This window comes from Mycetomoellerius zeteki, unplaced genomic scaffold (genome assembly GCF_001594055.1).
Source record: "Mycetomoellerius zeteki isolate Tzet28-1 unplaced genomic scaffold, Tzet1.0 scaffold440, whole genome shotgun sequence".
In the NCBI taxonomy this organism is placed as follows: domain Eukaryota; kingdom Metazoa; phylum Arthropoda; class Insecta; order Hymenoptera; family Formicidae; genus Mycetomoellerius; species Mycetomoellerius zeteki.
In genome coordinates this window covers 9,090-25,919 of record NW_017257436.1, presented here as the reverse complement: position 1 = coordinate 25,919, position 16,830 = coordinate 9,090, and the positions used below count along the sequence as shown (strand labels likewise).

The 16,830-nt window shown below is 38.8% G+C and overlaps 1 protein-coding gene across 1 annotated transcript in view; it reads right to left on the bottom strand.

Moving 5' to 3' along the window:
• Window positions 1–358: 358 nt before the first annotated feature.
• Window positions 359–16,830, bottom strand: part of LOC108726838 (uncharacterized) — a 17,319-nt gene continuing 847 nt past the window's right edge. Inside the window, exons 2-4 of the mRNA XM_018454623.1 lie at window positions 882–962; window positions 640–806; window positions 359–506 (exon numbers count right to left, since the gene is read on the bottom strand). Of these exons, the coding sequence (XP_018310125.1) occupies window positions 359–506; window positions 640–806; window positions 882–962 (396 nt within the window). The remainder of the gene's footprint in view (window positions 507–639; window positions 807–881; window positions 963–16,830) is intronic.

Sequence of the window (16,830 nt, the reverse complement as noted above, 5' to 3'; positions counted from 1 at the left end):
CTCTTGCGATAGTGGCGCCATCGGGCGTTGAGGCTAAGTACTTATCGGACCGCCCTCGTATATCTCCTAAATGCCCCACTTAATTCTTGCGGGAAATCACTCATGACACTCTCCCCTACAACTATGTGATCATCGCGTATTAATAATACGTATTTAAAGGTATTTAATGGACATTACATGAGATGTAATCCAAAGTATACATTTACCAAAAAAAAAATAAAACTGTTATTCGTTTTTGAAATAAAAGTTTTTTCCACAAAAGTCACAAACCTCCACTTAAAATATTGTATACATATCCTTTTATAACTAATTTTTTATTTTGAAGCTATTGATTGAACCTATTTAAAACTTGATCGGTTCAGCCGTTTTTGAGATACAATGACTCGAATCGTTCACAAATCACCGGCTCACGTAAAGACACAGTGTGGTCTCGTACTCGCGCGCGTTCCTCACGCTGCACGTTCACTTGGCACGAGAAACTATCGTGTCTCTTGATATACGAGTAACTAATAAATAAATCCGATTCTGTTTGTATATATTTACATAATTGTATTTAAAGATTTATATCGCATGCTATTAAGCTGTATAATATTTGATAAACCAATTATATATTGAACGTATGTATGGAATGTTACTTACGATATGATAGTATTCCATTGTCGCATTTTATTCTCGTACTGTACAATGTACTCTTTTATCTTTTCTTGTTCCTTGTTCAAATTGCGTAAAGTTTCTTCTTCTATCGTCATCATTTTATATAACTCTCGTCTGAATGTCTGTCCTACATTATTGAAATTATTGTTGTTCTAAAAAGAAGTATTATGTAAATATATTAAGTAGAATGTGTGATAAAGATTGTTTCAAAAGCTTTACATATTTACTTCGGCTTCGTTACGTAGTTTTTCTTCGATAAGCTTTATTTTCGAAATTTTTTGTTGTAATTGTTTCTTATCCTTAGTATCCTACGATATAAGACACAATATTATTTTAATATATTCACAAAAGTTAGACAAATAAAAGTACGGTGCAACACTTCATGTGCGAAAATATGAAAAGTTTAGATTTATATATGAATTGTAGGTATTCCTTTAAGGGACACCTCTTTGATAACCTTGATATATTATAGAGATGAGGGTACTGATCAACTTTTTCTTATAAATTAATCGGCGGTCTCTTATAGCTTTCGAGATATATTTACATAAAACTCATTTTCAAAATTTCGTTATTTTATGTATATTGCAAGACTTTCCGCGCGAAGCGACTTCCACCTCATCTCCCCCCTGCTTAGGGGCGTGCGACTTCCATTCGAAGCGAGTTTCACTCCACTTACCCCTCTGTTTAGGGGCATCCGACTTTCACTTCCCTTGACAGAAGGAAGTCATTTAGTAAGGCGAAGATCTAAATATCTTAGAAACTATAAGAGATTGCCGATTAATTTATAAGGAAAAGTTGATCGGTACCTTCACCAGTATAACATATGTCAAGGTCAAGGTCATCGAAGAGGTGTCCCCTGTAAGGGGATCTAATGTAAAGGTTTACCAAATTGTATTTGATTTGCTGTTGCAATTTACGTTAGTAGGCATACTACACCGATTTTAACCAACTATGTGTTAGTGCAAGAGGCAAAATATCGAGGCAATCTATCCTTCTCTGCGCGCGCATATTGACATTAATATTACTGAAAAAATAAAATAAGATATAAAAGGGTAATACTCAAGAATTCTACTTTCCTCATCGATTTTGATAAAATTAAAGGAGAAGATATTTATTCTAGCTTCACTTACATGTTCTCATGTCTCTATGCCATCGATGTGACAGATTTCCTAACCTGAATAGTCCTTAATTTCGGCAATGAATATCTCGGTCTACGGGGCAAAGCGTCACTTTTTTTTGCCACATTTGTTCATATCGTGCAAAAAACGCATCGAATGAGCGCCTAATTTCATCGCACAGATGTTGACTTCACGTTCAGCTGTCTATTCCTCTTCCAATAGTATATGTTCTAAGACTGTCATGCGCGCGCAGAGAAGAATAGATTACCCCGATATTTTGCCTCTCGCACCGTTCTCCCAAACCCAGGTATATGTAGCTGATGCTGGGGTTCGCGTAATGATCGCCGCGCAGTGCGCACGTGTTTCGGTTATCTGTCCGTAGTTCGTTTGTTCGTGTGTATTGTTGGTGCTTTTCGCTTTTTATCAGCGTCTTTTCTCCGAGGTCACTTCTTGACTTCGTCTCCTATAATCGAGCGCTCATTAAAGCAGCCCTAGCAACTCATTTATTTAGTTAGTTCATCCACCGGAGATATGCCGGACCATCTGATCGGCGTCGGTGGGAATCCAGAGGGGCGCACTTCGCCTCCCCCCTCCCCGATTCGCCCAATAATCAATCTCTTTCCTTTTCTTCAACGATTTCGGTTCCCCTTACGGAATTTAACAAGTTCATTAGCTCGCAGCCGAACCTAACATCGTCCCTGACTCATAACAAGCAACCCAAAATCAAGATCAGAACGACATCTAGTCCACATCCGCACCGGACAATTCTTTGCTGACAATCTCTTCAACTATCAATCCTGCGGATAATATAACTAATTCAACGGCGGTTGACGACGATGTTCTGATGAAAGTCTCCATGAAGGACAACGGTTTAGGCAAGTTTTCGAATAAAAGAAGCGAGACTAGAAGGCGAATGCCCCCCCCCCCCAGCTCAAAAAATCTGCCAAACAGGTAGAAATGTCGACACTGGCATTCAAATACCCTTCCCCTCGAATCTCTGCTACAGACTAACAATCATTACCTCACTTCGGACGGCGGCCCCTTTGCGGTGCACATCTTCGCTATTAACGGTAGTAAATCTTCGTCTAGCAGGCACGAAGTCATGATTAAGAGATTAATCGTTCGAACTATTAAGAATGACATAGTTAGCATGCGCAGAATCGGTTGTGGCAAGATCCTCGTTGAAATTAGAACTGCAGCAGTAATTAACTTTTTTATCGCCAATCACACTCTTGCGTCACATAATCTTCGCGCCTATATTCCATTTACCGCGTTCTTCACACGGGCGTCATTCGCGGCGTCCCTTTAGATCTTAGCGAGGACGAGCTTAAATGAGCCCCTTTCAGGCGCCCTGCAAAATCATTAACGTTCAGCGACTCAATCGCGTATCGATAAGAAAACATATGTCCCATCACAAAGGTTATGTATTGTATTAAGTAAGAGACACTACCGCGTCTCCTGATATGAAATACATCATAATTTGCTCTAAAGCACAAAAACTCATATAAAATGTAAATATAAAAATGATTATTCCTCCGAATCAAATCATTTTTGAAAAAAACCATTTCAGGCCGTAATGAGACTTGGACAGAAGAATAAAACGACACACTTCGAGACTGATCGGTGATGGGCCCAAAAACTAATCTTATTGATTACTGACCCTTCCCTTTTGGACTTCTCATGTGATGAGTCCAGGCCCTGGGCTCGCAGGAAGGAATATAGTTTATTTAAAGTGGCTTATACAGCAAAGTCTGGCCTTATTGGCATTCTCGTTAATGATAAACACGACTATTTCGTCGACATATAATAAAATGTTAGAGCCATCCTGAGCACATAATTCGATGTTACAAAGCTAAATAGCAAAGAGCTCAAGGTGGAACCTTGAGAGATGCTTTGATAGGACCAGAAGGAGCCAAGGAGGCATCCATTTTCCACTATAAAAATATGTCCTTCGTGAATTAGATTGCCGATGAATCTCCTTGTACGCGCAGGAACTCCGAGTTCCTTTAGGTCCTCCAGGAGGATAAATGGAATGATCCTGTCGAAGGCGCCAATGATATCCAAAAAGGCAAAGATTGTAGTCTCGTCAGCTATAAAACCGCTGTAAATGTAGTTCGTTAGGGTGACAAGATTGTCGGCACAGGAATGATTTGATCTAAGATCCACTTGGCATCTTGGTAGTATATTATTTAACTCTATGAACCATCTGAGCCGAAAGTATATAACTTTCTCAAGAAGTTTGAGAAAACAAGACAAGAGCGAGATAGGTCGAAGTCCTCGTCCTCCTGGTTTGGGGATGAAGATGACCAACGAGTCCAGCCAAGCGTCAGGAAAAATACCATCTCTGAAGATTTAGTTGACTACCCCATGTTCAACTATCCTAACTACTTTAGGATTAATGAAAACGAAAATGAAAGACACTACAAGTCTCTTATCCCGAACCACCAAAGTCCATTTTTGGGGGGTACAGAACTACTAAAATATAAAAAATTTTTAATCGCACGTAACACATCTTGAAAGGTAGCATCGCCACGAATAATTTGCGCCAAAAAAAATAAAGTCGGTAAAGCCGTTTTGGACATATAAGCGGTCGAAAAGTGATGATTTTCATGAAAAATGAAGCAACGTCTTCTTCTTCTTCTTCTTCCTCTTCTTCTCTGTCCGCAGTCACATGCACCTCTCTTGTCTCTCACCTTTCACTCACACCTCCCCCCTTCGATCCACTCCATCCCCTCCCACCACCCGCACCAACCTTCTATTTTCCGCTCTATCTCACTCTCTTTTGTTCTCTCTCATCCCCTTTCGTCCTCTTTCACCCTCGCCTGCTGAAAGTGTCCGATGGTCACTCAGGGTCGTGACATTGACATTGTGAGTCAAGATCGTATTAACTTTTTTCGAAAACTTCGTCTCGTGATGGGTTACTGCTAAAACCTTCCGAAGGTTGTTCGGTGTGATGACCTTTGTAATGTGTGGTAGGGTCAAGGTCATTGGAGGTAAACTTTCTATTTTAATTTTTATATGTATTTTTGAATGTGCTCTTTGCTATTTAACATTTTATTTTATTATATTGTTTATATTTTGAGTCATACAAATTTAAACAATAGCATGGCATTTTGCTAATATGGCCTTCTATGCTCTTGTTAAAAATATGTACTTTAAAGATTATATATTCTTATTAAATAATATGTAAATATTTTAAAAAAATTCGAAGAAGCGCGATATGTAACTTATTAACTTTTTATATACTTGTGTAAATTAAAACAGAAGAATTTCAAATTTTTTATATATATAGGGGAGAGTGGTCTAAATCGGACCTATTTGCAATTTCTGCTCTCTATAAGGCGTAAATAAAGTCCGATCGTAAAATCGAAGCTGCCGTTGGAAAGATCATTTAATTCCTTTCATTTTTGCTTCAGATTATTTTGACGTATCTCTCACCTGTGTTAAACTATAATGGAAAATGTAAAAACGTTCTTCCCAGTCCGATTTGGAACCATCGGTTCCAAATCGAACAATCCCCTGGTTCAGATCAAAAACTTATTTTTATGAATTTTTAGATAAAATTTTAAAATATTTTAATGTATTTCTCTTAGTATTGAGTAAAAACGTGCAATTTGACAAAGATAAAAATTTTTTCGAAAAAAGAAATTATTGACTATTTATATTATTAGAATTGAAATCAATAAAACTCAACTAATCTGAGTCTGATGACTCATGATATTTTACTGATTTAATTGCTTGGATCAGATCTGGTCAGCCAATCACCAGTACTACAACCAGGCCTATAAGTTATTCACTATACTGTCCGATTTGGACACGGTTCCTTTCGAACTTTGGAACAAATTTTATAATAAACCGCAAAAGTGATCACGAAATGCTTGATACTTTTTGATTCTACACTCTTTAATTTTCTTAAATCAATTACTTTTCAAATTTTTAACACCTTTCAAATAATGATTTACAAGGATTTTCTTTTTAAAACAAATTTTCGCAAGATGACTGAAAATACATATTTGCCTCTATTTTATGAATGTTATGACAGAGAACTGTCAAACTGCTATCGCATGTTCGGTGTCTTATAAGGACTTTACATTATAAATAATACGCAAATCTGCTTAACCGTATTCATTTAAATTAAAAAGGTCCTATTTGGAACACGGTCCGATTTAGACTCTCCCACTATCCCCTATATATTTGTTTCGTATAACAAATCAAACTAATCAAGACTCCTTATAAATCAAAAGAACTAAGAAAGAACATGGGCAATAAGAGTCAAGCGCGGAAGACATTGCGCAAATAATACGACTATATATAAAGCGCAAAACTTTTTTATTTTACTAAACGCGCTTACATGTTTCGGCTCATTTTTTAGCCTTTTTCAGAGACAACATAAACTCACATATATAAAATATAACAAATATTAACTTGTCATGGTGAGCCCCCATATCGAGAATATAAATGCCAGGATTAAACACAGATAACAATGAAATAAAGGAAAAAGAAAAGAAATTTTGGAAATCTCGAAATAGAGAAAACGAAAAACTAATGTATCAGACAATTTTGAAATTATAATTGATTATCCCGAAAGTTAGGAAGCTCACCATGGTCACAAGGCACCATGTCGTAAACAATACTATTAGTAATTCAAAAACCGGTTTCTGATATGTTGGCTAGTCATACTATAGGCGTACCATAATTCTGCTTATAAGTAACGCTATCAAAACAAAGAAAGTAAAATCCAAAACAAAATGAACCGCTTTAATGAATTCTTCTTCCGATAAACAGTAATCTCTAGAGATAAAGCTCCAATGGTCTTTGATACAGTCCATAGCATAGTCGATGGGAACGTTAGTGAAGAGGCTAACGACATCCAATGACATTAACTGGAATTCATTACTAAGCCGCCTACCATCAAGTTCCTTAACAAGTTTAAAACTATTTTCGATATGACTATCCACCTTAGGAATTGTTTTAATGATAATATTATGAAGAAACACTGCCAACGAATACAAGGGACTATTTATCGAAGAAACTATTATACGAAAGGGACAATCCTGTTTACGTATCTTCGGAAGAGTGTAGGCCCTCGGAAGTATTCCATCATTACATAACAAACCTTTATATGTGGATTCCGATATATACTTTTTTTCTTTCCAACCAACTAATAAGGCGCTTAAGTTCGTTACTATCCTCCTCGTCGGATCCCTTCTAACAACCTCATACGTATTCTCGTCTTGAAGTATCTCATTTACCTTGGAAATATACACCTGTCTGTCTAATGCTATCGTCACACTATCCTTATCCACACGAGTAAAGACAATCCTATCATTCACATCCCTTAAAAAGGTCCTAATGTCTTTCGCTAGTTGCAACAACCTCTTATCTATCTCCGTACGATGTAAGGGATAAGAAGCTAAGTTATTCAAAACCGGAAGTGGGTGGTTCGAGATCGCGTTCCGTTCATCAATAGGTGATTTGAAAATACTACTTTCGATTCATTTAAGTCAACAAAACAGGGATACGAGCCATGTGTAATAAAAATTCGTTTAACACAAATAAAGAATGTAATAAAAAATTATACTATAATACATTAAGAGATGATAAGATTACATTGCAATGATATATGGAATACAAAATTAATATAATACAGACAATTGTTTCCACCTCAATCGGGTCATTTTCAATGTACATAAAACAATTAACATTCCGTAAATTAATAAATAAATTGATCGCAATGAATAGCTCGATGTATGCAGTCCAAAAATTAAAGGCATCGCTTGCTTATGATATTATCTAAATATTCAAATACATACAATTGTGTTGCATTCCTTGCAAAGCAACCATAATTATTTTAGTAGTTTAGTGCCTAATAAGCTACGTAAATATATTTACCTTGATTTGTCGTGGTGGTGTAAGGACCACAAAAGAAAAAGGCGCAAAAACACAACGTCATATCGGTAAAAATAAGCCATCATACGTAATCGAAGAACACATATAATCCGCGATGTCAAGCAACGTTATAAGAGAGGTAACGGTAATTTGGTAGAGGGCAAAACTTAAGAGGGAGAGAGAGATTGAATAACATTGAGGTATGAATCCGGCAGGGAATCCGTATCATTCTGTTTATTTATGCCATGTTTTTGTCTTTTTATATGGATCATCTCCGATATCAATCTCTTGTTGTAGGAAGCTTCAATGTCAAGAATTTCCACGCTGTCGCAATCGAAATTATGATTCTGATTCGTGCGATGATTAGTAATCACCGTTGGAGATTTTGAATTCCTATTGATATCGGATATATGTTCATGCAATCTGGTTTTTAATTGTCTCTTAGTCTGGCCCACGTAACTAGCATCACAATCATCGCAAGAAATTTTATAAACAACGTTTTAGTTACAAAGATGATCTAACTGGTCTTTCCCTTTTTTTATGAAATTCTTTAACGTGTTTGGTATAGAATATGCTAATTTACAATAGCATCTATTAGCAATAGGAATAAATTTTTCTGATATAGAATTCACGTACGGTATCGTAAAAAATTTTTCTTTGACCTTTTTGTCAGCTATTCCACTCCTAGAAACAGAGTGGAACTTTAATCTTTTTATTACAGAAGAAAAGATAAAATCTAATGGATATCCATTGCTTAAGAAAATATTAATTGCATTAATCAAATTGTTCTGCTGGAAACGTGGGTGGTATAATTTTATCTACGAGTCCATATATAACCCCTCTCTTATGGCATAGTGGATGATGCGAATTAAAGTTCAAGAATCTGCCAGAAAAAGTCTCCTTGCGATATAAATCGAAGACTAGCTTATTATCCTCAATAATCAGCGTCGTATCCAAAAAACTCAATCTCCCATCAGCACCTACCTCCATAGTAAATTGCAATCTTTCATGTAAAGAGTTAAAGGTATTTAAAATGTCAGTGATTTTTCAGATGGAGCAGCTAAAATGGTATCATCCACATATCGAAAGTAGAAAAGAAGTTGAAATGGTAATTTTTCAACTGCTATACTCTCCAAATCCTGCATTACCATATCTGCAGCAATTGGAGATAAAGGTGACCCCATAGGTGTGCCAAAAATTTGTTTGTAAATTTTGTTGTTAAAATTAAAAAAAGTAGAGTTTAAGACCAAACGTATAGCAATTAAAAACTCATCCAAAGGAATTTTAGTTTTAGTAGATATAAAAGCCCATCTTTTCTTAATGCTAATTCTATGGGGACATTCGTAATTCAATGGGAATGTCAATATCACTCAAATTTAGATTTGATTTTTCTGAGTGAGCTTTTATTATTCGTTATTTTTAGACGCGGGTGAAATGAAGCGTTATCATAGTAATTTTAATTTCACTTTTGCTTTCATTAGAAACTATTTTAACACAGATGTATGTGATTTTTTGAAAAAGATTTGTAATTTAATCAAATTAAGTGTTAACATCAGAATTCGTATAAAATTCCTTAATTCATGCATTAAATTAAAACAAAGTTTTTACTGCAGTTGGGAGAAGGTTTTGGATTGCCTATCAGTAAAAATAATATTGATAAAACATTTGAGTTTATTAAACACATTGAAAACAATATTAATGGTCGTCCGGATAATATAATCAATTTTGTTAGACATAATACAACGACAATTTTGGAGAATTTCCACAATGATTTTCCAATTAATAAGCTCAATGATAGATTAATAAGTGATTGGCAAAAAGTAACTAAAGAATTTCTAAAAAATCATCCTGATTTATTGGTTACCGTTGCTGACAAAGGGAATGTCACTGTCGCTATAAACCAGGATAGTTATATAGAAAAAATGGAAGGGATTTTGTCAGATGATAGTACATATATAGTTATCAATAAAGATCCGACAAAAAAAATCACAAATGAATTACGCTGCTTGCTTGCCAGATGGAAAAGGGAAAAATTTATTGACGATTCCACATATCGAAAATTACTCACTACGGACGGTATCATTCTCAGAGCATATGGGTTAACTAAAATTCACAAAAAAGGTTATTATTAATAATTATTGTTTCTTCTATTAACAGTCCTCTTTATTATACATGTGAAATTAAAATTACTATGATAACGCTTCATTTCACCCGCGTCTAAAAATAACGAATAATAAAAGCTCACTCAGAAAAATCAAATCTAAATTTGAGTGATATTGACATTCCCATTGAATTACGAATGTCCCCATAGAATTAGCATTAAGAAAAGATGGGCTTTTATATCTACTAAAACTAAAATTCCTTTGGATGAGTTTTTAATTGCTATACGTTTGGTCTTAAACTCTACTTTTTTTAATTTTAACAACAAAATTTACAAACAAATTTTTGGCACACCTATGGGGTCACCTTTATCTCCAATTGCTGCAGATATGGTAATGCAGGATTTGGAGAGTATAGCAGTTGAAAAATTACCATTTCAACTTCTTTTCTACTTTCGATATGTGGATGATACCATTTTAGCTGCTCCATCTGAAAAATCACTGACATTTTAAATACCTTTAACTCTTTACATGAAAGATTGCAATTTACTATGGAGGTAGGTGCTGATGGGAGATTGAGTTTTTTGGATACGACGCTGATTATTGAGGATAATAAGCTAGTCTTCGATTTATATCGCAAGGAGACTTTTTCTGGCAGATTCTTGAACTTTAATTCGCATCATCCACTATGCCATAAGAGAGGGGTTATATATGGACTCGTAGATAAAATTATACCACCCACGTTTCCAGCAGAACAATTTGATTAATGCAATTAATATTTTCTTAAGCAATGGATATCCATTAGATTTTATCTTTTCTTCTGTAATAAAAAGATTAAAGTTCCACTCTGTTTCTAGGAGTGGAATAGCTGACAAAAAGGTCAAAGAAAAATTTTTTACGATACCGTACGTGAATTCTATATCAGAAAAATTTATTCCTATTGCTAATAGATGCTATTGTAAATTAGCATATTCTATACCAAACACGTTAAAGAATTTCATAAAAAAAGGGAAAGACCAGTTAGATCATCTTTGTAACTAAAACGTTGTTTATAAAATTTCTTGCGATGATTGTGATGCTAGTTACGTGGGCCAGACTAAGAGACAATTAAAAACCAGATTGCATGAACATATATCCGATATCAATAGGAATTCAAAATCTCCAACGGTGATTACTAATCATCGCACGAATCAGAATCATAATTTCGATTGCGACAGCGTGGAAATTCTTGACATTGAAGCTTCCTACAACAAGAGATTGATATCGGAGATGATCCATATAAAAAGACAAAAACATGGCATAAATAAACAGAATGATACGGATTCCCTGCCGGATTCATACCTCAATGTTATTCAATCTCTCTCTCCCTCTTAAGTTTTGCCCTCTACCAAATTACCGTTACCTCTCTTATAACGTTGCTTGACATCGCGGATTATATGTGTTCTTCGATTACGTATGATGGCTTATTTTTACCGATATGACGTTGTGTTTTTGCGCCTTTTTCTTTTGTGGTCCTTACACCACCACGACAAATCAAGGTAAATATATTTACGTAGCTTATTAGGCACTAAACTACTAAAATAATTATGGTTGCTTTGCAAGGAATGCAACACAATTGTATGTATTTGAATATTTAGATAATATCATAAGCAAGCGATGCCTTTAATTTTTGGACTGCATACATCGAGCTATTCATTGCGATCAATTTATTTATTAATTTACGGAATGTTAATTGTTTTATGTACATTGAAAATGACCCGATTGAGGTGGAAACAATTGTCTGTATTATATTAATTTTGTATTCCATATATCATTGCAATGTAATTTTATCATCTCTTAATGTATTATAGTATAATTTTTTATTACGTTCTTTATTTGTGTTAAACGAATTTTTATTACACATGACTCGTATCCCTGTCTTGATTGTTGATTTTTCTGAGTGAGCCTTTATTATTCGTTACATTTAATAAGGTCGACCGTTAACTCTAATCTATTGTTCGAAAGTAAGGCAAAGTTATCTCCCAATTGTAAAAAGTTCTGTACGTTGGGAGGTATGGAAACGGTTGACGGATTCACGAATCAGCCATTCGTTGGTGAGGAAAACGATGGAGGAGGAATCAATGGCAGAAAAGGCTGAGGATCAATCTGTATCTCTCTAACCATCCCAGTAGAACTCTGTACCTTAGGGTACAACGACAATCCAACATTCCCATTCGCCACTCCATCACTGCAATAGACAGCATCGATATTGAGCATCGTCTCTTGATAATAACAAATAGGCCTAATATTTTTAATATTATTATTGAGTAGTTCTTCCCTCTGTTTTGCCAATAGCCAGCAATACTTCGAATCTATTCTACTCCTTTCGCGCAAGAAAAAAAGATGTGACGATTTCGCTTGCTTATTAAAGAAGGAATCGCAAATGTGAGTAGGGAGACGGTGGGAAATAACACGTGCAAGTCGAACAAGTTGTACACGAGTGAAGTCTATCCTCCTATAAGTATCATCCAGTTCCAGCTTTAGAATGCTCACAACCCACTGTTGTCTAATACGTTCAAATTTTTTGACTGAGTCGTTCCCAAAAAATTCCAAATTGAAACTATGTAACCGATGCAAGTGAGGTGGGACAATATTGTTTGCGATACAGTATCTCATGAATCTAACGTGTAAAAGACTTTTAGTTAAACTAATTTATTTATTTAAACCTTTATTTAGTTAAATTTAGTTAAACTAAAGTAAGTTTTTTTTATTATAAACGCAAGTTCACTTTTTTTTCCTTTTCTTTCTCGTTGAAAGATGATTCTTTCAAGGGCGGCGGCCCTTGTATACACTGTATCAATAATTTGAAACGATTAACTCGCGCCCATGAAATTTTTGTAAATCCGCCTCACGTGAATGTCCTTAGCCGCGTCGTAGTCTACCACGCTTTCCGTCATACAGGAACTCGCTGTACGCCTCCCACCCCCAAAGTCGTCATGTGAGAGCCACGATCATCTTCGCCCTTCTTCGAGCATGTTCGCGCTTGCTGCGTAGCTTCGTGTTCTGTTTTCGGTCGTCCCTCCAAAGGAAAGATGACATTTTTTCTATTTTATATTTTCTCATGAGCATAATATCTGAGTTAGCATAGTAAGCTCGTTTTGTACAAGGCAATAAAGCAAGATTTTAAACAAGCAGCATTCATATTAATTCCTATAGTACACCACGCATTATAAGCCATTTGGCATTTGGAAAGAGAAAAAGCGCGTTTCACGTAACGCAAGGGGCAACAAGCCTCATCCCATAAACAATATCTCTTGAACGAATCGTTTGTGAACATCGTCCAGAGAAAAATTTTCGTTTGTTTGAGGTCTTGAATTTTAAGTTTGGCGGTTTAACCCGGAAACACCCTGTATACATATACAACAGGGTGTCCCATTTTAATTGACACCTCGGCCATCTCGAATATCTCTTGAACACTGCATTTCAATGCAGTGAAAAATGCTTGATACAAAAATTTTGTGATTTCGAGGGAGATATAAGATGGCACCATTGGCTTGACTTTAGGTGGCGTTGTCAAGGCAAGGTAAGTTTAGAAGAGGAGGAGGAGGATGCTTCGATGGTGATGGCAACACACGGAGTGATCGCGGGGTCTGCGGACTTGTATCGCGAGTGGAGATATTTTTGTCTCTTGGTAAGGATATAGATTTGAGCGGAATCCCCATGGCCGGGGATGTACTCCGCCTTCGAGGCGGTAGTGACGACCCTCCTGCGAGCCCCCATCGGGGAAGGAATATTATGCTGACGCAGAAATGAGGGATGAACCTGGGACAAACCTCGAGGCTGCGGTGGCCATAACATCTGGCCCGAGCGATGGGGCGGGATATACTAAGCCCTCCCCCAAGAGGTTTAAAGAATGCCTTCCCCAGGGGCTCACAGTCGGATCTCTTTGATGCGTCGGGAATCCACGAAGTCCCTCTGCTCCTTCGCCTCCTCTAAGGAAAGACGGAGGAGACGTTGGTAATATCGCACGAAAAGGGCAGTTGGGCGGGACCACTGCCGCTTAGCGTTTCAGTGAAGAGAATCCGGCCTAGTAGGCCGACGAAAGACCCCTCGCATGAGAGCCAGTCATCGAGGCCAAGTGGGAAAAGGCCAATCAGGCCTTGCGCCTGATCTAAACCGCGGCTTTCATCGCGGAGCCCTCTCGTTCAAGAGGAACGTGAGGAGGGTATGTGAGGCCAAAGACCTCTCAATAGACCTCGATATGCAGCCATCCGAGGCAGTGGCCGGCATGGCCAACCAAATCATCGAATTGCTGGCAAAGTCGATTGAGAGATCTAAAAGCATAAAGAATGAAATTACGAACCACATGTGGGGGGTGGTAGAGGCGTGTGAATCAAACATTTGTGAGATCAAATCGAATCGAATCGAATCTGAAATCTACGCCCAATCGAATTGAATCGGATTCTTTTGATTCGAAAACGAATCGAGTTCAAATCAAATTTTCATATACTGACAGTTAATTGTTGTGCTATATTTGTACCTTTATGTCAGTTTCATTGGCTTAAACAAAATGAATAGTATTTTAAAAAATGAATAACAAATTTTCTTCGCAATGTAAGCCAATAAGCGTACGCGCTTGCACGAAGATTAATAAGCGCTGATACAAGATTGGTCGCAGGAGATATAGGAAAGACAGAGAGAGTTGCATAAATGAAGCAAATAAAATAGACGAGTGATTCGAAATTTCGAACTATTCGGTTTCGAATCTCTCACATTCGAAAACGGATCGAATCGAATCCATTGCGATACGATTCGAATTTGAAGTAATTCGTACACCTCTAGGGGGCGGTGACTAAACTCACCGCCGCCTGCGATGTGCTGAGGAGACGCGCCTCTGCCGCCCCCTCGCGAAATTAGCCTTGAGGAGTTCCACATTAGTGAGCTGAAAGCGAAGCGGGCAGTAACGGAGGCCCTGATCCTCGAGGTGAAAGGTTCCGACGGCGGCGCCTTAGCCGACGCCCTTGCCTCGAGGATGAAGGAGGTCCTGAGGGACAAAGAGGAAGTCAGAGTGTTGAGGCTCATGAAGAAAGCGAAACTCCGCGTCGTGAGATCCCCCCCCCCATAATGTCGTCCTGCCATCGGGCATGCTCCCAGGTGGGCGAATGCCCGATGGAAGACTCCTGAGGGAGATGACCGGCGTATTTAATGCCTCCATGCCCAGGAGTTGCTTCAGGCCACGTTGGTCCGCGTACTGGTGGTCGCCGGAGATCGCCGACCTAAGAAGATCGGCAGCTCCGGATACGGTCTTAGCGGCGATCCCCCCGCGGATCTCTTGGCGTCGGGATTCGCCAAAAGTTATTGGTGGGTCAAGGCGGCCCGCATGCGGGGGCAACACTCCCTCGCGAGCCGTGGACATGGCTGCGGGTCTCTGATGCCTGGCGCGAAAAGTTAACGGACCCGCAGTACGCCGAGAACCGGATCGTATAGGCCATTCGCCCCTGTCTGCTCTAATGGGTGGACAGGGCTGGAGAGGGTTGTCCTGTCGGATCACGCAGATACTCACCGGACATGAATGTTTTGGTGAGTATCTGCATCGGTAAGGAGTCGATCGCGCAGTGTACCACTGTGCTGCCGACCAGGATACCGCGCAACACACTCTCGAAGAGTGTTCCGCGTGGGACGCGGAACACGGTGCTCTAGTCTTGTGATGGGCAAGGACCTCTCGCTGTCGGTGTTGGTACACGTTATACTGGACAGCGAGAGGTCGTAGACGACCATTTCCTTTTGTGAGAGCATTATGCTCTGAAAGGAGGAGGCGGAATGAGAAAGAGAAAGGACAAGGCCCGCATACGGAAGTGGGGCAGGGCGTCTGCGCGGCAGTGCCCGGCGGCCAAGGGCCGCTACATCTGCAGGAGCAGTCCTCCCCCCACCAGGGCCCGAGCGGTTGCATCATCGCGGCCTCAGCGGCGGTGATGTTCGCCGCGGGTTGCTGGAAGGCGAGGCCAGGCCCTCCATTAGCGACCCACTGACTCGGGTGAGCAGAAGAGACGACTGGCTCCTCTCCGGTTAAGGAGAGGCCAGTCGTCATCGGAGCGATGAGCCCGGTGGGTGACGGTTACGATAACAATCACCCGCCGGGTGAGGGGATCAGGGACCGAGCGGAAACTCGACTCCTGACTCGGCCGAGCAGAGTATACCCCCTCCCCTCATAACACCGAGAGAGGCGAGACGAAGGGGTTGGTGTCCCTCCTCGCCTGGTCGGAAGACAGTCCATTGGGCTCCGGTGATCGGAATCAATGTGGTCACCGCGGGACAGAGTCAACCGATGAAATCGATGGGCCTGGGAGCATGCTGCACACGTACCCAGGACGCCCCCAACAGACCAATGAAGGACACTGGCGGGGGTTTTGGTACAGGCCCCATATAGGTTCCCTTTCCGCGAGCCGAGAGTATACGTAGGCATGTCCTCCGCCTTACCAAAAAAAAGGTAGGACAAGGTCACGTTAAATTTTTTAAATAGAACCTCTATTTTTCATTACATATTCTCATAACTTACCTCGAGAGCTTTTCAAAACACAATAATAAAGTGTTCTTTTATTAAGTACTTTCCGAATATGTCATATAAAGTGATCAACCGCCCAAATTGAAAGAGGCAGTCCAAATTTTATGTCTTCATCACTTTACAACGTGTTCCAAATTTTGTCTCAAATTAGGAACACGGTTATGAATTATCCTTCTTTTAAGTGTGAAAGTAATAAGTGCGAAATATAATTTTTAATGTGATTTTTTATTTAAAAGGTAAATGTTTATTTTACACAGCCCGCCACAAACGACTTCTTACTATCCTTGATGTTGATCTTGACTTTCAAGGAGGTTAAGATCAATGATTTTTTCCATCGCTCATTATTCATTAAAAAGTTATGAACAAAACAATTTTTATAAATAGCACACAATTTTTAAACATAAAGTACATATTTCAGCAGTATTTTCCCTTGACAGAGGTAGGTGAAAGTCATGCTCTCCCAAGCAGGGGAAAGATGAGGTGGGATCGCTTCAGGTGGATGTCGTGCTCTCCTAAGTAGGGGGGGGGG